The following is a 26,417-nucleotide window of genomic DNA, read 5'->3' on the forward strand; positions in this document are numbered from 1 at the left end:
TGAAATGGTAGTGAGGTTGTACGATGGTTGGATAATAGGCGACTTAGGGTTTCTAGAGAGAGAGAGAGAGAAGGTTGGATGATAGTGCTAATGATTGATAGCTGATGAAAGCAGCTGGTCGAAATCTTGTTCTCCAAGTATGTGTGTAAAACCTGCAACACATACGACCTCACATATAAGAAAACCTATTGTCCCAAAACAAAAACTGAGCAAAATAAACTCACATAAATAGCAGAACAAAGGCAGGGAAGGGACATCGACTTACCAATGGTGGTGCGCATTTGCTGTGTTGCTATGGTGGTGGTGATGAGTGGTGTAACGATGGTAGGGAGAAGAACAACGACTTGCTTCAATACCTAAATCATTTGTGTAATTTGTAGGTGGGCGTGATCTTACAAATTTCCATTTGACTAATGTACAGAAATATAAGAGATTTATGTGTAATATGTTTATGTAAAACTTGCCTGGTTTTGGAGGTTTGATTGGGTTCAAATAGACCGAAGCTCAAAGAAAAATAGATGCAAACATGGAGAAAATCAACAGCAGATAAAATAATTCACAGAGAACCTGATTTCTTGAATTATATGGTGTCGATGGGTCTAAGATTTAGGAGATAATGATGATTTGAAAATGCTAAAAATGAGGGAATATGGGTTCAGTTAGCGGATGACAAATTCAAGATATAAAATGGGCCGAGTCAAACTAACAAAATTTGTGAATGAATTTGAATTTTAACCGACAGGAGTATGACTTTTGAATTACATATTACTTTGACTTTTTCAATGCTTTGACGGATAAGATTTACATTTTCTATATGTATAAATTGATTGTATATATTGCATTATGGTTTGTACGACTTAATTTTAAACGTTCGACCAAATATGCTTTATAAGGTATATAATAGAGAATAGAGATATATCTCCACAACCATTTATATGTAGCGCTTTTTTATTCAAAATTAGATACGGGATAGTGGATACAAGAAGAATCCCAAAATCTTTGCGAAAATTGAGATGAAATGTATGAAAATTTAGAAAACCCAAAAGGAAATGATGAAAGTTAATATGAAAGACAAAATGAAAGACTATTATTAATCATTTTTATCAAACTAAACGTTTGAGCAAGAAATACTACCATAGAAACACTTGTATTTTTTTGGATTTGGTCCAATATGTTTTTTTTTTTCAATTTCTCTCTTTATTTTTTTCCTTGAAACGCAATAACCATTTCACATTTCACAGGGCAACACAAAGTTCATTCCCAAATTTTAATTTTTTGTCAATAATTCAAAAACAGTTATAATAGTATTATTAACATGTACAACAATTCCATTAAAAAATTAGTCTATAAATGCCATGTAACCAGGTAATAATACCATGTGCTACACGTTTTGTTGTTGGTTTGTGTAGAGCTGGTTTCGTTTGATGTAATCAATAACTTCATCTGATGTCAAATACTTCACTGACAAACCCCGCAAAATGCAATCTCTAAAATCACACACAAACAAAATTAAACTCCAAAAATTAAAGCAAAAGTGTTGAATTTTATTGGATTGGAATTTGGATACCTTACTAAAGTTGAGCTAATACGGTTTGGAACTATTTCATCAACCACTTGGATGTTATTCTGCATTATTCAAATTACAAAAATTGGATAAGCTCAAGAATATGCAACAAGATCGGTGAAAAGACGTAAATGCCCCTACCCTGTATTCTGTCAAAATGTCTATGTGTGAGATGATTTTCTCAATGTCTTGACCTTCTCTACGGATACAAACAACACCATAATCTCTGCATATACTCCTCACCTAAAATAAAATGTCAACAAAAACAAATCAGAAACTCATGTTAAGATTTATAGAATTACTGATGAAAAATTACACAAAAATAATAATTTACTTATTTACCTGGTCAGGTATCCAAGCTCCAGGAATGCCAAATGATTCTAGCAGATCAGAGCCACAAACAAGCATCACCTTTAAAGATGCTTCAATTCAGAAAACAAAAAAATTAGAACATTTTGAATCCCAACAAAGGTCTCGAAAAGGGTAATTTGGTCATAACAGGGTGGACTTTGTACCATTAGGTATGAGTCCATTATCAGAAAAGAAGCTTCTGATTCTTGACAACACAGTCAATGAGCGTTGAAATGAAGTTTGTTTTGCCTAAAACAGATAAATAATTCTGCATCAATTAATAAAGAAAACAATAATCAAAACATTTAATATATATTGAATAAAAAGAAAGGCGTTAATACTTTTGAATCAATCCACTAACCTCCCATGCATCCACCATTACAAAATCAGAACTTTTGCTAACTAATTGGCACATTGTAATACGGTGTTCAGATGGTATGAGACCCTATGCAAAGATTATAAAAATAACAAAGTCTATAGTTTTTACTTTTTATGCATAATGCTAAAGAATTTTGATTTTAGTAAAAGAAAATAATGATAAAGTTTGTTTTTCTTCATGTACCTTTTTTTTGTATGCATCGTTTACAGGCGACATATAACCTCCAACCACATTGAATCCTTTTGCGTTAAGAGCATCTCTTGCCAATTCTAAGCATGAAAAAATGAAAATAAAAAATTGACAATTTGTGTAAACCCAAAAACATAAAATGAGAAAGTAACTATACATACCAAAAAGGCGTAAATGCATGAATGTAGGAGGATTGAAGCTTCCTGTGGATACCAAAACTACATGGATTTTTCCCCTGTGAGAATGTAAGAGGGGTGAAAAAGTAATTATGCATTGTTTATTAATTTTAGAAAGTAATCACTAAAGATGATGATTGTGTAAGACTTACTTTGTGTTGGAATGTGATGAAGCATTTTCCTCAATGGGCACTAACATTAACTTATCAACTGGTAACTCAACATCCATTTTTGTAGAGGCGTTTGGTTCGTATTTTCCTGCTATCTGAAAAGACTGAAAAGCCCCTCATCAACAATGGCAGCCGATTGCTAATTTAGGGTTTCAAATTGATCATGGTGACTTTCAATTAGAGATACACCAAAAAGTCGATATTATCAAGAACGACAGAAGCAATTGATATCTATTCAAACAAAAAAAGTCAGAATAGCATTCATACACTAATCACCTTGCAAAAAAAGTTATCAGATTTGCAAACGGATACAATTACATAAATGAAAAACAAATTCAACCCAAAAGAGGATATTGTAATCCCCGTTTAATAAAACACACACAGTAACAAGAACACCTACATAATTTGAATAAATAAAATTGCAGGTCTAACCTTGAAATTCGTTCGTTGATAAGTATACTTCAGCTTCAAAGAAAAGCTTCAGTTGAGATAATCAGTGGCAGAAAAATCGAATAAAGCCTTATGCTTTTATAGAAAACGATAAGTCATGTCGATGATATGGTGGTTGATTATTTGCGATTTGGATGGAATCTATTTCTGGAGCTCGATTAGGTAGCGTAATATACGCGGGACAAAACAACATTCTATATAACGTTAGGCGTAGATAGGATTAGAACAAAAGCAAATACGGACAAAGTCAGTGGGACTATTTTACCTGATTTCAGTAGGACAGAAGGCACAATGACAAAAAGACCCTTCTATCCCCTCTCTTTCCCCTTCATTGAAACTTCAATGACCCAAACTCCTTCCAATTTCCTAGCAAAACTGGTTTGAATCAGATCGGTGTACCTCCAAAACGAAATCTGTTAGCATAAATGGGTCTCAGTTAAATTTATTGTATATAATTATAAAATAATCACATTACATGTCTAATTTGTAATTGTTATATTATTAAAGACTAGTAGGGAACCCGCGCGATGCAGTGGGACGCGAATGTGATGGTGGTTAATAATTTCATTTTTCTGATTAATTTCCTTTTGACGTGTCGAATCGTCATTTTTTGGTGAATAGTCTCATTGTATCGATTAATTTTCTTTTGAAAACATTTTATTTTTCAAAGAACACGTCCACAATGTATGCATGTTAGTTGGTATTTTATTATTTGTAACTGACATATTTATCAAAAGAAAAAGTAAACCGTATTCCGGTGTTTTTGTAAAATTAATTTGGCATCATATTGGGAGCTCAGTTTCATAGGGTTTGTGGTGATTATTTGGCAACTTGGTAACCCATGAACTCCACCCATCATATATGTGGAGGTGGCGTAGCATGGTCTTCCTAAAATTCCTTAACACAAGAAACCCTTATTGTGCTTCTTCATTATACAAGTCTATGTGCTTAGAATACAATAAATTTGGGGTTGATAAGAGTGATGTATTTCCTAGGATAGTAGTTGGAAAGTGGTGTTCTTATGTTATTGAGATGACTTCACTTTTGATGTTACAGGGTTATGAATATATCTCATAGCCGAATGATTTCACTTTTGACGTTACGGGGTTATGGATATATCTCATAGCCTAAGGATTAATAACCTTAAGCATATGAAGATTATATGTGGACAAATTAAAGACAATATTTGCTAAAACATTTTTGAATATGGTCGTTAATGACATTAGATAGTATTTTTTGATTTTTTTTTCCAATTCTTACATTGATAGATCTTGTTCATGAAGAAATCATTTAATATGAAATATCAAACAAATAAATTAACTAATATTAAAAAAATAGAAACACAAATTAATATTAATGCTTATGCATATTATTATTATAATAAATATTTTCAGTGTTTGCTTGTTTGAATCGACAAAATCAGTATTTCATTTATGTTTTTTGTTTATACAAAACATATGTTCATAATTATATCCATATTTAAATACTTATATACAAATTTAAAAACCTAAAAAGATACTTTTAAATTCATCTGAACCCTTTATTTTTTGAACATAATACTTAATACTTAATGAACATAAATTTTTAAAGGTTTAACATCTAAAGTTACTTTGAATTGTCATCGAACTTTGAATAATTGGTTATGGCTATTTTATTTAAAAATATAATTTGTTTTATAATACTAATTATACAATATAACATTATTTCTTAACTGGACTAAGAAGTTGGGGATCATCATAAAGATTAAAAATAAAAAAATATAAAAAATAACTAACGTTATCATTTATATCAACATTGTTGTTTTGTTGATAATTTTTTCTATTTCTCAAAAATTAGTCAATTTATTAAATAGGATTAGAAAAAATAATATGAATGTCCTTTTATTGAATAAGAAAAAACAGTATATATTCGTATAGAAAAAATTAAATATGGTTATTAAAAATCTTAATCCTAAATTCCTACGACGTTAAAATGTATTTTGTTTACCATAACATAAGGAGTAATGGTGAATTTTTTTTCTTGATAGATATCTTTTTCTTGTTATATTGTAAATATGTTCCAGCATTTTATATATGAAAATTTTTACATAAGTCTTTTTTCAGTAAAATTTTGTATCCTAATTTACGTTTTTTAAATCAAAAGGGTTAAAGCTTAAATTTAAAATTAGTAAACAATTAAATTGAAGTAAATATATTTATTAAAGCTCAACTGTAATTAATTTGATAGGTCATGTTAACTGTATTATAGGGCATGTAAAAACTCCCTTTATTTATTGGGAAAATACCGATAATAGTAAAAAAAAAATGGGGAGCTTTTTCAAAATATAGACACAAGAGTAGACGTTTCCGGATATAGACATGCATTCAGCGGAGGTAGCTCCACGGGCACATGAAAAGTTTTATGCTAACAAATTACATAAACTAACAAATCAGAACTTTCAGGTCATACTGATGAAGGTGGTGCTACAAAATCAAAAATAGAAAGGTTCTAAGAAAGAAAGATCGAACCAGATCTTAAACAAACATACACACATGTACTATCTATCACAAACATACACACATACAAGTCTAAAAATACAACAATATCTTGTAGAGAAATCTTGTAAATGGTGGTGATGAACGTCATGGTGAATGGTGTGAGGCTAAAAGCAATGACTAAATAGTGTTGGCATAGATGTAGCAATGATTATGACGATGTAGCGGTGGTAGTGTTGTGTTGCATTCGTGACTATGTTAATGGTGGTTTTTATGGTCTTTCCAAAGAGTGAATAGATAGTGGTACTAAAGGTGGACGCGAGAGAGGCGCTCGATGACAGTGAAGACGGTGTAGCACTGGCGGCGATTGTTGGTAGTGAGGGGTGATGGCCATGTTGGTTAGGGTTTTCATAGAGTTTTTTCAGATCTGAGGTTTTCAGTAATTGTTGTGGAGCAAATGAAGGTCGTGGCTTTTTAACAAACTTGACGGAGGATGCTAATGAAGAGGGCGAGAGCAAAATGGGGTTTCAAAGTGTCATCTGGTTTTATAGTGTGATTTTCTTATAAATGTTTATGGTAGGTTAAGTTTGATTGGTTAGTTTCATTTCAGATGGATCACCACTTATCTAATCTACACCACCCATCATAAATTCAATGGCCAATAAAACTTCTCCTTGTTTTTAAGACAATTGTCTTAAAAAAAATGGTCCACCAACATGTATACATTATAAAGTATTAAGATATTAGAAAAAATCTACTTAATGTTGAAGGATAATTTAGTAATTTAAACATCTTGTTTCACTTTGGCCTAGTCATACCAAACACTTTGTAAGTAATCATCAATCAAGTTATTTCAATCTAGTCTAGTTCTGTTATGATCTGGTTCATATACCAAACACTGCCTTAATGAAAATATGTTAGAGCAATTTAGTACGCTTCCGACTTTGACGGGGATAGAGGGGCAAATTAGGAAATTTTCCTCTAAAGAGGGAATGGTATGAAAGGAAAATGGGATACTCATGAGAATGAAATCTAATGCCCTTTGAAGGGAATAAGATTATGTCATTATGTGTTAACACAAAGTTTTAGCAAAGAAAAAAGAAAATAATGGGAAAGATGTTAGAAAATTAATGTAAACACTTTCCCCTTGGATTGTGTGAACACTTTCCGGACTGATATTTTTACCATATGTCTGGACAAAAAATTAAGCTTAGGATAATCTCAAGGGACACTTACGGATTTAGGTACAGAAAACGTAAGCCAAATTGCTAGAGAATTTTGAGTTTGGATGAAGAAAACGAGGGCTAAAAGGTTCTATATGTGGCTCAAAAGATGAGATGTATTTATACTTGACAGATTAGACTAAATCTTTTAAATTAGTTATATAAATCTCGAAATTAATGGTATAATTAATGGTTATCAAAATTAACGAGATTTACTAAATCTTCAATCTTCTAAAATAGTTATGTAAATCTCGAAATTAATGGCATAATCAATGGTTACCAAAATTGACGAGATTTGTTTACTATAATTACCCACTAGAATTTAGATTTTCCATAAATAAATTAATTCAGATTTCCGAAAACCTTTTGGGGCGCTGCCCCCTTGACCCCACCTTTCTGTCATATCGGCTTATAATTCGATCTTATATATGCATGCACTCCGCATTCACCAAACATATATTAGAGTACAAATTACGAAGCCCCTTAGCTCACATGTAAGTTCTAATTACACAAAATGTCCTGGTGACACTAAAATCACCAACTTAAGTACCTGCAAAGGACTAAGGATTGGGTCTTTACCCTCGGTGGGAGTGATGACTTAAGAGTGATAGGGTATAGTGTAACGCCTGCAGATCCGGACTAGTCAATTTAGAGGCAATAAGGGTCGAAAACGACTTTTCGACAAAAAGATTATTTAGAATAAATAATCTTAACCAAGTTGTAGAATATGTCATAGGGTTTCCGTACATATAAAGAACGCCGAAATCCGAGTTATAACGAAGAAGTTATGACCCGTCGAAGTTTCGCGTCGGAACCGGCACGGCGCCGAGAAGCGTAAATAGTAAATTTATGATAGAGCGAGATTTATCCTTAGCGATCTAAACGAAAGTCGTAGAATATGTTAAACTAAGAACTTCGATAAAAAGAACGCCCAAATCTGACTTCGTATGAAGAAGTTACGATTTTTCGAAGTTTCGGATTAGCAGTGTACAGTCCGAAATTCGAATATTAGATCGAGCGATTTTTAGCCGACACAACCTAAACGAGAATTGAAGATCTCATTATTAGTAGTGTAACAATAAAAAGACAGACGAAAATGGACATCGGATGAAGAAGTTATGAGATTTTAACGGACCAATCCTGTCCCGATCTGTTAAAAATATAACTTTAAAAATAAAGTCAAAATTAGCCGACGGAGTCTAAACGAAAGTTGTAGAGTACGTCTCCACCTACGCGTGGATATAAATAACGTCAAAAACGGAGTTCGTATGAACGAGTTACAAATTATAATAGCATATTTACGTATTAAAATAAAGTATAAATCATATATACGTACACATATATATACATATGTATATATCATTAGAAAGGTATCGACGATGCGGTCATTATAAGACTAATGTTGAGTTCTTTCGACATTAGTTTAGTGCAAATATCATTAAATCTATTTAAAATAGTATTATAAAGGGGTGTTTAGTTGTTTATATAACTATAAGGTCATTAAGTAATTATGGAGGGTAGTTTTTGTAAATTCAATTACTATAAATAAGAGGCTTGGGCTCTCATATTTCTTGCACCATTCTCTTGATTCAAGAGTCTTTCTCTCCTTATCCCCCGAGCATTTCGGTCCCTCGTGATTCGACTTCTCTTTCTGTAGTTTTAGTATAGTAAGGTGAGCGCTGAAGCGCTGCACGAATCTTTCTTAGAAAGATTCAGCGACGAAGTTCTGCCCCTACAGAGCCCGACTCCTAGCTAAAATCCCCTTGTAAGTAAGTTATGCTTACCCTATTTTAAATATAGTTTATATTTAAAATTAGTATTGTTATTATAAATTTATAATAAATATTTGAGCTATTATTATGACTTATATAAGTGTCGTTATAATATCTTTTTAACTACTCGCGGTACGGGGAATCTGGTTTAAAGGGCCGCATAGGGTTGTTGGATTTCAGAAGTGCTATATGCCAAAATGGTCATGCCCTCCGGTGTTTTATGTCTGGCCCCTGTCTGTACATAGTGGTTGGAAAGTATTGTTTAAACGCTTATATAATAATAATAATAAGACTAATAATTAGTCACGGTAAATCTTAGACTAAAATCTAGTGGTAATAATACTAGGTTTCGTCGAAGGAAATTATTTTAAAGTAAACGAAGCGCTGTCCGAGTACCGAGTCACCACCTTCTCAAGTGAGTGCATGGTCCCTTTCATCTTACACATAGATATGAAGTATTTTAATATAAATTACGTGTTATGTGTGCATATTGTCTTAATACTTGCTGTCTATGCTGGTGAAAGATTTTTATACATGTTTTAAATGATTTAAACTGTATAAAGTATTTTATATCTACAAAATATGTTGCGTAAAACATGGGTAGATGAATGATGAGGGATAAAAGCTGAAATAGATGAACATTAGTAGTACGGACCTAGTGCCCTATAGGTAATACATTGGCAGCAGTGGACCAAGTACCCTATAGATGAGCACTGGCAGCTGCGCCACAACCCGTAGATGTTTTAGATCTACGGTAAACGTCCTAGCAGCTGCGCTCTAAGGACAATATCAACAGCTGTGCCTAATAGGGAGCCTTATGACCATGACAGTGGCGTTAAAAGGGTCAATACCGGCATAAGCGCCTCATAGGAAATGTCCCAATTCTGGCAGCTGTGCCTAAGTGACAAGATTAGCAGCTGCGCTTGACCAAAGTGTCATTGGCAACAATGGACTTCATGTTGTTTCCTTAGGATGATCCTTAGGAATGAATGAATGAGAAATAGCTGATTCTTAGGGTAGATCCTTAAGAATAAAGAAGATAATGGGGATGGGTAATTGGGTTGATTATTTGATTGTTTAAACATAATAATTATATTATTGTGGGTTGAAAACCCTATGTACTCACCAGGTTTCCCAACCTGACCCACTCAGTTTATTTATATCACAGGTGTTGATATGAAGTGACACTACACTGAGAGATTTAAAGAGATGTAGATCACTAGTGTAAATAATTGTAAGTTCTGTTTATGCTTATGTTTCTGTATTAACGATGACATCCCAAACGTTTTAAAATGAAATAAATACGTTTCTTTGAAAATGTTTTAATAACGTATTTACCATGTTTTTCTAGGAACAAATTCCGCAACATTTTTATAAAATGAAGTACTCTGATTTTTATAAAGCATAAACAACATCGGTCTTTTTTGGCCGTGAAAATGGGGATGTCACAGTTGGTATCAGAGCATTAGTTTAAGCGAACTAGGAATATGGATTTATTTCTAGACTTAAACTTAGAATGCTAAGCGATGATTGTGAGGTGTGAGCACTAGCTTATTTTAGGAATTGTGCCTAAAATGCTTTTATGTGCTAAATGTTTGTGCCTGATATGCTGTTATTTGTTCGGATCTATGGTTTGTTGCCGACCGGATCTGGAAACCTTATGTGTTTAGGATTCTAAGCGTTTAACTACGATATTAGAACTAGCATATAAACGTTTCGGAGTGATAAGAATGATTTAAACGTCAATCCTAAGTAAAGGTCTAGATTCACCTTATTCAGCGTATAGATCAAGATGGCGAGAACCCGTAGCGGAAACGTGAATGCAAATGGGAACCGAGATCAACCCCCAGCGATTGAGCAAATACCGGTTGTGGTAGCCGCTGCTGAGCCAATAACGATGGCAGGAGTGCAAGCGATGATCCAAGCAATGTTGGATCGTCAAATGGAGGAAACCAGACGTTTGCTCCAGCAAAATCGTGAGGAAGCGACTATTCAGATCTAACAGCCCAAGTTGAACGAAGGGCAGACTGAGGAAGGAAACTACAGTGGGACTGTTGGTCAAGTCAACCCACCAATAGTTCGACAAAACAACCAAGATGACGAAGTCGAGAGGAATGGATGCAAGTACAAGGATTTTCTGACTTGCAAGCCATCGAATTTCACTGGAAAGGAGGATCCGATCGGGGTCATGGATTGGATCTCGGAGATGGAATTAGCTTTCATGACGTGCGGTTGCAAGGGAAAACAACAGACCACGTTTGCAGTGCGTCAGTTTCGAGGAGGCGCTGTACGATGGTGGAATACCTTGGGAAAGACGCTGAGCCCCAATGAGCCCCTACAACTGACATGGGCAGAATTTTTGGTGCATTTCAAACGTAGGTACTGCTCAGCCCAAAATCTGCTCGAGCTAGAAAACCAATTCCTTACCTTAAAGAAAGGAAGCATGTCTATTGATGAATACACCAACAACTTCACAGAGAAGATGGAGTTCGCCTTACGTCTTGTTCCGGATGAGCTGACAAAAATTGACAAGTACGCAAAAGGACTTCCATGGGAATATGCGGTGCCAGTGCGTCAGGCACCTACTTTGGAGGCAGCTATCTGGGCTGCCAAGTCGGTTGAGGAGATGATCAAGGGAAGAGCCGCCAACAAGACCGAGGTTGGCGAAAAGAGGAAGTTTGAGGGGTCTGCGAAGCCCGATGAGAGAAGCAAATCAAGTACCAGGAAGTTTAGAGGAGGAGGGAGTGAAGAAAGATGGTGCGAGAAGTGCAAAAAGAAACACTCTGGAAAATGCAGTGAGGAAGTAACTTGTTTCAAGTGTGGGAAGCATGGGCATTATGCCAACGAGTGTAAATTCAATAAAAGGGTGTGTTACGAATGTAATGAGGAAGGACACTTCAAGCAAGATTGCCCAAAGAGAGAGGGGGCTACAAAGCCAAATGTGCCGCCAAAGCCAAAGGCGAGAGCATTTCAAATGATCCTTGACGAAGCAGATAACAATGCGAGGATTCAGGAGTGACAACTTGACATCCAAAGATCGAGTTATGAGGTAGCCATAGAATCGTATGATGTAGCCTGTTAGAGGCATATTCTAGGGTGAACTTGAACACCTATGTAATAGTTTCAAGGAATAATAAAAACCTTCGTTTTGATATCTGATGTGTTAAGCTGTTATATGATTTTCTTGTGTGGTGACTTGGAAAACTGTGGGACAATACCTGAGACGAGTATGAGTAGGTGTGAATGGTAGTAGAGGCCTATACTACCGGAAGCACAGGACTCACACTTGGATCAGGGAAAGTCACAAGGTTACCAAGAAGCTAGTAATTGGTTTCGTGTGTGTTGTTACCATCGTTTCGGTAATGACTAAGAAGATTGTTGATATTCCGACCCTAGTGGTCGTATCGAATCGAGTCCGACTACGATGAGTATGTTGTGTGGTTCAGAGAACCAAGTTTGATGTAGCGTCCGACTTAAACCAAACGGTTGAAATCAAAGCGATCAATAGAAGTATCACACTCGTTGTTAAGGAAGTTGGTGGCTAGAAATGCCTAATGTTAAAGTGTGATTATATCACATTAGAACATGAAGGAATGCATAGTCTGTTTTAGAATTTAACTCTAAGAGACCTAAGTCTAAGTGTTGCAACATACGATGATAGGTCATTAGAATATGACACATCGATCTATAGTAGTAATAAAAGAACTTATCTCAAGTCCGTATCCAGCAAGGATCGAGATTGTGACTTGAAGGTCATAATTTGGAGTCTAACCTGAGGTAGAGAGCAGGTGCACGATCGAGTACTCTTACAGTCAATGAGTTTAAGAGATAGAATTGAAGGAATGTAGAAGTTATAATTATTACCTAGGATGAAGAGATGACGTATGGAGTCATTATATGACCCTATTTCGTTGATGATTCCGGGACGTAATCATCCAAAGGGGGAGATAATTGTAACGCATGCAGATCCGGGCTAGTCAATTTAGAGGCAATAAGGGTCGAAAACGACTTTTCGACAAAAAGATTATTTAGAATAAATAATCTTAACCAAGTTGTAGAATATGTCATAGGGTTTCCGTACATATAAAGAACGCCGAAATCCGAGTTATAACGAAGAAGTTATGACCCGTCGAAGTTTCGTGTCGGAACCGGCACGGCGCCGAGAAGCGTAAATAGTAAATTTATGATAGAGCGAGATTTAGCCTTAGCGATCTAAACGAAAGTCGTAGAATATGTTAAACTAAGAACTTCGATAAAAAGAACGCCCAAATCTGACTTCGTATGAAGAAGTTACGATTTTTCGAAGTTTCGGATTAGCAGTGTACAGTCCGAAATTCGAATATTAGATCGAGCGATTTTTAGCCGACACAACCTAAACGAGAATTGAAGATCTCATTATTAGTAGTGTAACAATAAAAAGACAGACGAAAATGGACATCGGATGAAGAAGTTATGAGATTTTAACGGACCAATCCTGTCCCGATCTGTTAAAAATATAACTTTAAAAATAAAGTCAAAATTAGCCGACGGAGTCTAAACGAAAGTTGTAGAGTACGTCTCCACCTACGCGTGGATATAAATAACGTCAAAAACGGAGTTCGTATGAACGAGTTACAAATTATAATAGCATATTTACGTATTAAAATAAAGTATAAATCATATATACGTACACATATATATACATATGTATATATCATTAGAAAGGTATCGACGATGCGGTCATTATAAGACTAATGTTGAGTTCTTTCGACATTAGTTTAGTGCAAATATCATTAAATCTATTTAAAATAGTATTATAAAGGGGTGTTTAGTTGTTTATATAACTATAAGGTCATTAAGTAATTATGGAGGGTAGTTTTTGTAAATTCAATTACTATAAATAAGAGGCTTGGGCTCTCATATTTCTTGCACCATTCTCTTGATTCAAGAGTCTTTCTCTCCTTATCCCCCGAGCATTTCGGTCCCTCGTGATTCGACTTCTCTTTCTGTAGTTTTAGTATAGTAAGGTGAGCGCTGAAGCGCTGCACGAATCTTTCTTAGAAAGATTCAGCGACGAAGTTCTGCCCCTACAGAGCCCGACTCCTAGCTAAAATCCCCTTGTAAGTAAGTTATGCTTACCCTATTTTAAATATAGTTTATATTTAAAATTAGTATTGTTATTATAAATTTATAATAAATATTTGAGCTATTATTATGACTTATATAAGTGTCGTTATAATATCTTTTTAACTACTCGCGGTACGGGGAATCTGGTTTAAAGGGCCGCATAGGGTTGTTGGATTTCAGAAGTGCTATATGCCAAAATGGTCATGCCCTCCGGTGTTTTATGTCTGGCCCCTGTCTGTACATAGTGGTTGGAAAGTATTGTTTAAACGCTTATATAATAATAATAATAAGACTAATAATTAGTCACGGTAAATCTTAGACTAAAATCTAGTGGTAATAATACTAGGTTTCGTCGAAGGAAATTATTTTAAAGTAAACGAAGCGCTGTCCGAGTACCGAGTCACCACCTTCTCAAGTGAGTGCATGGTCCCTTTCATCTTACACATAGATATGAAGTATTTTAATATAAATTACGTGTTATGTGTGCATATTGTCTTAATACTTGCTGTCTATGCTGGTGAAAGATTTTTATACATGTTTTAAATGATTTAAACTGTATAAAGTATTTTATATCTACAAAATATGTTGCGTAAAACATGGGTAGATGAATGATGAGGGATAAAAGCTGAAATAGATGAACATTAGTAGTACGGACCTAGTGCCCTATAGGTAATACATTGGCAGCAGTGGACCAAGTACCCTATAGATGAGCACTGGCAGCTGCGCCACAACCCGTAGATGTTTTAGATCTACGGTAAACGTCCTAGCAGCTGCGCTCTAAGGACAATATCAACAGCTGTGCCTAATAGGGAGCCTTATGACCATGACAGTGGCGTTAAAAGGGTCAATACCGGCATAAGCGCCTCATAGGAAATGTCCCAATTCTGGCAGCTGTGCCTAAGTGACAAGATTAGCAGCTGCGCTTGACCAAAGTGTCATTGGCAACAATGGACTTCATGTTGTTTCCTTAGGATGATCCTTAGGAATGAATGAATGAGAAATAGCTGATTCTTAGGGTAGATCCTTAAGAATAAAGAAGATAATGGGGATGGGTAATTGGGTTGATTATTTGATTGTTTAAACATAATAATTATATTATTGTGGGTTGAAAACCCTATGTACTCACCAGGTTTCCCAACCTGACCCACTCAGTTTATTTATATCACAGGTGTTGATATGAAGTGACACTACACTGAGAGATTTAAAGAGATGCAGATCACTAGTGTAAATAATTGTAAGTTCTGTTTATGCTTATGTTTCTGTATTAACGATGACATCCCAAACGTTTTAAAATGAAATAAATACGTTTCTTTGAAAATGTTTTAATAACGTATTTACCATGTTTTTCTAGGAACAAATTCCGCAACATTTTTATAAAATGAAGTACTCTGATTTTTATAAAGCATAAACAACATCGGTCTTTTTTGGCCGTGAAAATGGGGATGTCACATATAGTGACGCCAGCTTTCAGACCGACAGAGATAATTCCGCTCTCAGTCGGGCTGCATATTACCTTAAATGGAGGAGTAGTAACTTGGAAAAGTTCCAAATAGGAGACTGTAGTTGATTCAACGTGTGAACCAGAATACATAGCAGCAAATGAAGCGTCGAATGAGGAAATATAGCTAAAGAACTTCATTTGAGACCCTGGAGTTGTACCAGCTATAAAGGAGCCTATGGAGATTTTTTGTGACAACGAGAGTGCGGTCGCCTTAGCCAAGGAATTAAGGGATCATGGCAGATCCAGGCACATCGATAGAAAATGTCACTTCATAAAACATCGAGTAGAAGAATGACTCCTTGTAATGAAGGGGGTATCGTCAGAGGAGAACCCAACAAATCCCCTTACAAAGGGACTGAGTAGGGTTAAGCACTTGCAGCACGCTTGGATTATCGGGCTGAAGGATGATATTAATTTTAATGATTATATAGACATTTAGAAACTTGTAATAGCTAAAATGTAACTGATATTCGATGATTGAATAAAAGGATTTTTATTTATAAGTGAAGATACTATCTTATGTCAATTATTTACTATTGTTTCATTTTTGCATGTTTTGACTTCTAGAATAATAAGATTATTCAAACTATCCACAGTCGATCATACTTTGGAAGTAGGTTAAGAAAGTAGACTGTCATGAATGGGTTTTCGTAAGATTGTCAAAGGTGTTAGACATTGCAAAAGTTTGCTACAAACATTCATGAGTGCTCTTGAAGTAAGATTTGAGTATTGGACTAAACTCACGCTCACATGAATCACTTCATGGAATTTATCACGAGTGATTGTGAGACGATAAAATCGTATAATCTTCAAAAAAAGATATATGAGTTAGTTGTGCATTGATAGTACGAAACCACATCAGTAACTTGATATTATAAAACATATTATTGTGTATGATTTAACGAGTAGTTAGTACAAGCATATAAGTCGAAGTTTATATGTTCCTTTTATCCTAAGAGGATTAAAAGCGATATCTTGGGCCCATCGATCATTTTGTTTTGACTTATGTGTTGGGCCTGGTCAGAGCTAAATTGATGTATTCAGTTAAGTTCTATGTCAAACAAATCAGAAATCGGGAAACAAACTGTAGGAAAATGAGTATGACTATGTTCCATGTATTTGTCCGCACGATATCTTGAAGAGCAGAGGATTATATGATCCCTTATCTAATGGACGCGTTAGAGTTCGACAAAGGCTTTTTGAGAGCTATGATTGCTAATCGGATTTTGAAGTTACATTGGCAGTTATAGTTATTAGGCTTATCCAAGTGGGAGACTGTCAGATTAGGTGTCTAAGCTCATAACTATAATTGGTATGTACTTGACCCGCTAGTAGCATAATCCATCTCGGGTTGCCTTCAACAGAACAATTTGATAATATGGATATACGAGAAAGAGGTTATTTGTGATTTATTAATATATTATAAGAATAATATATTAATTGAGAAATCATATTATTTAATTAGTATTAATCAAGAGTTAATTTGGAATTAATTTAGTGATCAAAAGAGACTGATTAAATATACAAGGACTAATTATGTAAATCAGTGAGACATATGGTTTGGGCTAATGATCCATGATTGGTTTGTGTTGGACTAAGCTTATGTGAAAGTCCATTAAGTGATAATCCAAATCAATTGTTGGATCATAACACTACAAGAAAAATGACTTACAGTCACACCAAAAAAGTGTGACTATATGCGTATAGTGACATTTTTTTTCACTGAAAGTGTGACGGAAGGTGACGTCATCGTATGGGTCTTATGGTCACTTTAAAATGTAGTGTCTGTATGCTATGAAAATATGTGGCCGTAGTATAAAAGTGTGGCAAATGTGTACGGAATTTTGTTCCTTAAATATCTAATATTGTAGCGTTAAACAGTTATTAGTCACACATATTTATTTAACGTTGTGACTGTATATCACCAAAATGCGACATTCATGATGTTTTAGTGTAGTTGTTTTCTTACATATGGTCACACAATTTAAATTTTAGTAAGACTATTGTGTATCTTTTGTAAACTTTTAATTATGGTGAGCGTGACCATGTTTGCTAAATGACCACAAGTACTTTACTTTCATATGTGACGAATTGCTAATTATTAGTCACAAAAACAATCAACGTTTGTGACTATAACCTAACGTATAGAGACAAACGAAGAAGTGACTTAAAATCATAAGTATTATAAAGTCACACATTTTGTTAAAATTAAGGACAATTCGGTATCGTATTAAGACTATTGGGTATATTTTAGACACATATAATTTACGGTAAACATGTCCGTGTTCTGTAAATGGACACATATAGTTAATGATGTATGTGACGATTTCCTAGTATTTAGTCTCAATAACAATCAATTATGGTATTTATTTGCCACATATATTGTTTTCCATGTTGTTATTGTTTAACTTAGTGACAATTTTTTTAATAAACATCACTTTAAATCAATTGTAGTCTCATAATTCTTGTATATTATGACTATTGTTAACCATTTAGCCACACGTTACAAATTGATGTAAAGTAACCATTGTGTATTTTTAGAGACATTAAAAACGTATATAACATGGCAAAAATCATACATCCACTATAACTTACTATATACTGTTACTTTTTATACATTTTAGACACATGAAAATACTTTAAATTAAAGTAACGAAACACAACAATATGAAACACAAACAAAATTCATAATTTTATATTAATAATAATTGAAATCGGAATCCATATATACATTACATTCCTAATTAAAATATCAAAGAAAGGAAAATTTGCGTAATTTAAAGAATTTATATAACGGTTAAAAAATTAAACACATTATAAATCAAAACCTAAACATAACTAGCTAGGCATTCTTTTTGTTTGTATTTCTCCTTGTCTTCTTCAGAAAGACATCAGATGATATGTAAGTTGGTTTCCTTTTTGTTGATTTTTGATGTGATATAATTTCCAGTACCTATAACAACAACATTGAAACCGATAAAATTAATTCATCATAAACTTAGTATAATACTTTATGAAGAAAATAAAGTTTAATGCAAAAAGTATTGGACATATTGAAACAAACCTCTGACTCGGTTTGCACAAGGTATTTTGGTCATGGAACAAAACTTTTATATACATCCTCAACTAATTTGAATTCTCCAGTTTGATGGGGGTAGAAATGCAGTTTTTACAACCACTTCATCAATGGAAACTTTATAGCAATCATATTGTAGAGGAACTCCATGAATCAATTGTCTTTTTGATGATAAGTGAATGGTACCGCGGGCAATGATGTTCATTTTATACGGATATGATAGACTACACTTGATTGGCTACAATGACAAGTAATGTTATAATCTGGAAAAAAAATAGAAATGTATATTCATCATGTAAACAAACACTGACCTGGTGAATGGGATTATTTGGTGAAACTTTTGGTATGTCATGATTGATAGTGGTAGTCTTAGACTCAACAGTTTTGTTGGTGGTTTTTATATTTGCCTGATATCAAGATTTAAGACATATTTAAACATATATTTTAATAAAAAAGATTAAATAAAAGTATTGAAAACTGTAAAGTTAGTATATACTACTGTTGCAGATTTCATAGAAATCAATATTGCATCGGGTGTTGCAGTTGCAGATTTCGTTTGAACAGGTTTTTTGTTGGGTTTTGGAATAACCTACATAATATAAAGTCCAACATGAAAAATTAGAAATCAGTATCAATATATATATATATATATATATATATATATATATATATATATATATATATATATATATATATCAACGATGACCTAATAAGACGATAACATACTGGTGTTACAGGTTCTGAAGGTTCATTGGTTTTGAGATTAACAGGAGACGTTTCATTACTCTGTACAATCTTCTCACTTGAAATACCCTAGAAATTATAAAGAAATAGGAAAAATGTTTAAAAGAAATGCAATTTAGAACTAACATTGACAACAGATATTTTCAATAAGATTACTTACAATTGTATGAGACAGATTTGGAAAGTCAGCTCCTTTTGCATTAAGATGAGCCAAAACTAGCTTTAGTGTTTGATCTTGTTCATTCACCTTTGTAGATTGAGTTCAACATCTTTTTTCTCAAGCTCAAGTTTTCCATTATGCAGTGCAACTTTAAGATCTCTAATTTCTTCCTTAGATGACCCTTTGTTGCGAGGAACATTGAAATATCTGTTGTAAGTGACTCCCGTGCCGACACCCTTTAAAAATCCGTCCTTTTCCTTTCCAAAAACTAAGGTCATGACATCCGTTCCTGGTTCAACATTTACTTGTCCTTCTTTTATCTGCTTCTCATGTTCCATCTACCAAACAAAAAATTAATAATTATTGTCTTAATATCAATGATTAAAATATTTAAAGTAAAAGAAAAAGAAAAGTGTATTGAAGTTACTAGTTTATCAGCCATGATTTTAACATCTTGATCCTTAAATTCTCCTTTACTTTCACGCCCTTTACACCACATAACTGACCTTGGGGGAATTTCCTCCTTCGAAATCACATTCTCTTCAATCTTGATAAAAAAATTAAATTATAAAGAATATGAAAAAAAGCATGTTAAATAAAATGATATGAAGTTAATGTAGCTTACCAACTTCCTCCTAAGAGTTGTATACCCCCCCCCCCCCGGGTCCCATCCGATGATCATACTTTGACATTTTCTCGCTTTGATAGTCTTTTGTGACACATTATGTGAATTAAAAGTAACATATTTGTCACGAACTTTTAGAACCCAGATTATGATAAATAAATGAATAAGTTTTGAAAAAAGATTTTAACATTAAACTCTTGAGATTGTGTATAAGTCACAAATTTGTTCCAATCATCTTGTTCAGTGATTAGTGCACGATAACGAACTAGGATTTTTTCAAGCATATCGGTATCGCCTAGATGTGGTTTGATGTAATCTGCATACAACTTTCTTCTGAAATTCCGTAGAAGAATACCAAGTCTATTCATCACAAATTGTTTTCCACTTTCATGAACCTCAAAATAGCGCTAAAAAAAACAATGAGAATGTTAGTATTTAAAACTTGATTTTTACATATATTATGTTATACAGATTGAAAAATTGAAGAAAATATTTACTGTTATCTCTTCCCATAGTTTGTCCTTCATTTCCGGTTTAACTTTTTTCCAGCAAAGAGCACTTAATCCCACCTTCTCGCGGACAAGATCACCCAAATAGCTAACAAAGACTGCATTATTCTTCCCTGTAAACTTAACAAATTCATCAAACCTAACACGTTTTTTTCCACCAGAATTGACATATTCAGTCTTCAGTTTTGGCAATCGAGTCATGCCCCTCTTCCTATCTGATTTTGTAGGAACTGTTTTGTGGATTTCTTCTTCCGAATCTGATTGGCTATTGTAGTGAATGTCTTTATTTTCACCATTCTCTGTATGCGAATCATATTCTTGGTTTCCATCATCTAGCTCATATTTTGTATTATAGTCAGGGATATCCTCATGTTGTTCCTTGTCAACCTCCATGATTCTTCTGTTGACAAAACATATTGAAAATAAGTTTGATTATTTATAAGTTTAATGATAATGTATGAATAAATAATATTACAGACAATTGCTCACATATACATTTCATCGAACAGTTGGTGTGCAAGAAGCACACCAATATGAAGAATAAAAATTCTTTTGGTTACGCATGATTCGTGATCAATACAATTAATAACATTGAAACTATACGTACACAAACAATATACTTACACTAGAAAGCTTGATGAATGATGAACTAAAGTATGATCCTTCTGGGATATAACCAAATGCTAAACAAAACAATGGTGGAATAAATGACAGTCTATTAAATATTAAAATGATTTAACACGTCCTAAATTGATGGAGGTTACCAAAAATTATCGGGATTTCCTTCATCCGATGGATTGATCTTCATAGTTTTGGCGGTGTGATAGATGAAGATTTCCCGCTTTGATTTGGAGCCCAAAAACCATACAAAAAAATATTTGCCTCTCATTAGTTTTTGTTTAAATTCGTTTGACAGATTCAAATGTGTTTCAAATTTTGATCTCATAGTAATCCCACACGATTAGAAGAAAAAACTGTGGTTTGGAAACATGTCCTGCCTTTTCAAAAATTAGTATGATTTATTTGGTAAGAATATAAACATTACATATACGGTCCTTCTAAGTTAACAATTTATTTTTTGGACAAACATTTATGACTATTTGAAATAAAAAATATATAAAGTTAAAAAATTATATATACAAGGGAAAAATATTTTTATGTAACAAAAATAATAATATGGTCTAGTAGGCGTAATTATTTATAATAATAATTTATATGTCATAACTCCATAAACGAATGACTATCCTATGGTATTACACACTTACAACCCGTACATGACATAATGAGGTCCAAACCCACAACCAAGACCCATACATGACCTAAAGAGGTCCAAACCCACAACCAACACCCAAACATGACCAAATGAGGTCCAAACCCACAACCAACATCCATACATGACCAAATGAGGTCCAAACCCACAACCAACACTATGGACATGACCTAATCAGGTCCAAACCCACAACCAACACTATGGACATGACCAAATGAGGTCCAAACCCACAACCAACACCCATACATGACCAAATGAGGTCCAAACCCACAACCAACACCCGTACATTACATAATGAGATCCAAACCCACAACCAACACCCGTACATGACCTAATGAGATCCAAACCCACAACCAACATTCAAACATGACCAAATGAGGTCCAAACCCACAACCAAGACCCATACATGACCAAATGAGGTCCAAACCCACAACTAACACTATGGACATGACCAAATGAGGTCCAAACCCACAACCAACACCCATACATGACCAAATGAGGTCCAAACCCACAACCAACACTATGGACATGACCTAATGAGGTCCAAACCCACAACCAACACTATGGACATGACCAAATGAGGTCCAAACCAACAACCAACACCCATACATGACCAAATGAGGTCCAAACCCACAACCAACACTATGTACATGACCTAATGAGGTCCAAACCCACAACCAACACCCATACATTAACTAATGAGGTCCAAACCCACAACCAACACCCGTACATGACCTAATGAGGTCCAAACCCACAACCAACACTATGGACATGACCAAATGAGGTCCAAACCCACAACCAACACTATGGACATTACCAAATGAGGTCCAAACTCACAACCAACACCCATACATGACCAAATGAGGTCTAAACCCATAACCAACACTATGGACAAGACCAAATGAGGTCCAAAACCACAACTAACACTATGGACATGACCAAATGAGGTCCAAACCCACAACCAACACCCATACATGACCTAATATGGTCCAAACCCACAACCAACACTATGAACATGACCTAATGAGGTCTAAACCCACAACCAACACCAAAACATGACCAAATGAGGTCCAAACTCACAACCAACACCCATACATGACCAAATGAGGTCCAAACCCACAACCAACACTATAGACATTACCAAATGAGGTCCAAACCCACAACCAACACTATAGACATGACCAAATGAGGTCCAAACCCATAACCAACACAATAAACATGACCTAATAAGGTCCAAACCCACAACCAACACCCGTACATTACCTAATGAGGTCCAAACCCGCAACCAACACCCGTACATGACCTAATGAGGTCCAAACCCACAACCAACACTATGGACATGACCAAATGAGGTCCAAACCCACAACCAACACTATGGACATTAGCAAATGAGGTCTAAACCCACAACCAACACCCATATATGACCAAATGAGGTCCAAACCCACAACCAACACTATGGGCATGACCAAATGAGGTCCAAAACCACAACCAACACTATGAACATGACCAAATGAGGTCGAAACCCACAACCAACACCCATACATGACCTAATGAGGTCCAAACCCACAACCAACACTAGAGACATGACCTAATGAGGTCCAAACCCACAACCAACACTATGGACATGACTAAATGAGGTCCAAACCCACAACCAACACCCAAACATGACCAAATGAGGTCCAAACCCACGACCAACACCCATACATGACCAAATAAGGTCCAAACCCACAAGCAACACTATGGACATGACCTAACGAGGTCCAAACCCACAACCAACACTATGGACATGACCAAATGAGGTCCAAACCCACAACCAAAACCCATACATGACCAACTGAGGTCCAAACCCACAACCAACACTATGGACATGACCTAATGAGGTCCAAACCCACAACCAACACCCGTAAATTACCTAATGAGGTCCAAACCCACAGCCAACACCCGTACATGACCTAATGAGGTCCAAACCCACAACCAACACTATGGACATGACAAAATAAGGTCCAAACCCACAACCAACACAATGGGCATTACCAAATGAGGTCCAAACCCACAACCAACACTATGGACATTACCAAATGAGGTCCAAACCCACAACCAACACCCATACAAGACCAAAAGAGGTCCAAACCCACAACCAACACTATGAACATGACCTAATGAGGTCCAAACCCACAACCAACACTATGGACATTACCTAATGAGGTCCAAACCTACAACCAACACTATGGACATGACCAAATGAGGTCCAAACTCACAACCAACACCCATACATTACCAAATGAGGTCCAAACCCATAACCAATACTATAGACATGAGCTAATGAGCTCCAAAACCACAACCAACACCTGTACATTACCTAATGAGGTCCAAACCCACAACCAACACCCGTGCATTACGTAATGAGGTCCAAACCCACAACCAACACTATGGACATGACCAAATGATGTCCAAACCCACAACCAACACTATGGACAATACCAAATGAGGTCTAAACCCACAACCAATACCCATACATGACCAAATGAGGTCCAAACCCACAACCAACACTATGGAAATGACCTAATGACGTCCAGACCCACAACCAACACTATGGACATGACCTAACGAGGTCTAAACCTACAACCAACACCCATACATGACCAGATGAGGTCCAAACCCACAACCAACACTATGGACATGACCAAATGAGGTCCAAACCCACAACCAACACTATGGACATGACCTAATGAGGTCCAAACCCACAACCAACACCTATACATTAGCTAATCAGGTCTAAACCCACAACCAACACCCGTACATTACCTAATGAGGTCCAAACCCACAACCAACAATATGGACATGACCAAATAAGGTCCAAACCCACAACCAACACTATGGACATTACTAAATGAGGTCCAAACCCACAACCAACAGCCATACATGACCAAATGAGGTCCAAAACCACAACCAACACTATGGACATGACCAAATGAGGTCCAAACCCACAACCAACACCCATACATGACCTAATGAGGTCCAAACCCACAACCAACACTATGAACATGACCTAATGTGGTCCAAACCCACAACCAACACCCAAACATGACCAAATGGTGTCCAAACCCACAACCAACACCCATACATGACCAAATGAGGTCCAACCCACAACCAACATTGTGGACATTACCAAATGAGGTCCAAACCCACAACCAACACCCATACATGACCAAATGAGGTCCAAATGACCTAATGAGGTTCAAACCCACAACCAACACATGTACATTATCTAATGAGGTCCAAACCCAAAACCAACACCCGTACATGACCTAATGAGGTCCACACCCACAACCAACACTATGGACATGACCAAATGAGGTCCAAACCCACAACCAACACTATAGACATTACCAAATGAGGTCCAAACCCACAACCAACACCCATACATGACCAAATGAGGTCCAAACCCACAACCAACACTATGGATATGACCAAATGAGGTCCAAACCCACAACCAACACTATGGACATGACCAAATGAGGTCTAAACCCACAACCAACACCCATACATGACCTAATGAGGTCCATACCCACAACCAACACTATGGACATGACCTAATGAGGTCCAAACCCACAACCAACACTATGGACATGACCAAATGAGGTCCAAACCCACAACTAACACCCATACATGACCTAATGAGGTCCTAACCCACAACCAACACTATGGGCATGACCTAATGAGGTCCAATCCCACAACCAAAACTATCGACATGACCAAATGAGGTCTAAACCCACAACCAACACCCATACATGACCTAATGAGGTCCAAACCCACAACGAACATTATGGACATGACCAAATGAGGTCGAAACCCACAACCAACATTATGGATATTACCAAATGAGGTCCAAACCCACAACCAACACCCATACATGACCAAATGAGGTCCAAACCCACAACCAACACTATGGACATGACCAAATGAGGTTCAAACCCACAACCAACACCCATACATGACCAAATGAGGTCCAAACCCATAACCAACACTATGGACATGACCAAATGAGGTCCAAACCCACAACCAACACCCATACATGATCAATTGAAGTAAAAAATTAATTTTACATATTAATTCAAAATTTATATATGAATTTATTTTTTTGTTTGATAAAAAAATAATGCTAGTATGGATATTATATTTAATTAATATTGTAGATAGTTTTTTACATGAGTATAATACATATTAATGTAAATACTATATATATATATATATATATGTATATTAATGTGTAATACAAAAATGTGTAATCATTATCGTAGCCGAATAGCTGTCGTTCAAAATCCACCTCTATAGACTGCAATTAATCGGAGAAGTGATGGCCTCATTCGAGGTCCCTTCACCTCCGACTGATGATCCTTATAAACCATTCGCTTATGTCAATTTCGTCATTCTCACATATTCATTACGTTACGATAACTTCGATTACTCCTTCTTCCTCTTTGAAAAAAAATACGTCGATTTTCAGAAAAGAAGATGAATGCTGATCTGTGGGCCCATCCAAACTTCAATCTCTGGAGTGTAAGCGCAGAACCACCAAAAATCACACCGGTGGTCATGGGCGGAACCTTTAAGGGGCCAGGGGAGGCCATGGCCCCCTAGGTTTTCAGCCTTAATATAGTAAGGATCTCATTAGTTC

The 26,417-nt window shown here is 35.5% G+C and overlaps 1 protein-coding gene across 3 annotated transcripts; it reads right to left on the reverse strand.

The window, feature by feature from the left end:
* Window positions 1-1,243: 1,243 nt before the first annotated feature.
* Window positions 1,244-3,496, reverse strand: LOC145074775 (nicotinamide/nicotinic acid mononucleotide adenylyltransferase-like). Of its 3 annotated transcripts, none has more exons than XM_079021103.1 (10): window positions 3,262-3,496; window positions 2,812-2,924; window positions 2,645-2,718; window positions 2,478-2,563; window positions 2,277-2,360; window positions 2,080-2,164; window positions 1,907-1,986; window positions 1,706-1,807; window positions 1,568-1,626; window positions 1,244-1,487 (listed from the first exon to the last, which is right to left on the reverse strand). In XM_079021103.1, the coding sequence occupies exons 2-10, from the start codon at window positions 2,886-2,888 to the stop codon at window positions 1,382-1,384; spliced, it is 753 nt and encodes a 250-aa protein (XP_078877229.1). In that variant the 5' UTR covers window positions 2,889-2,924; window positions 3,262-3,496; the 3' UTR covers window positions 1,244-1,381. The 3 variants fall into 3 exon arrangements, with proteins under 3 accessions (XP_078877229.1, XP_078877230.1, XP_078877228.1); XM_079021104.1 differs by having other exon boundaries at window positions 2,812-2,968; XM_079021102.1 differs by having other exon boundaries at window positions 2,812-2,933; window positions 3,262-3,495.
* Window positions 3,497-26,417: the final 22,921 nt, after the last annotated feature.

Source organism: Lactuca serriola, chromosome 9 (genome assembly GCF_051521515.1).
Source record: "Lactuca serriola cultivar US96UC23 chromosome 9, Lser_US96UC23_V15, whole genome shotgun sequence".
Taxonomy (NCBI): Eukaryota; Viridiplantae; Streptophyta; class Magnoliopsida; order Asterales; family Asteraceae; genus Lactuca; species Lactuca serriola.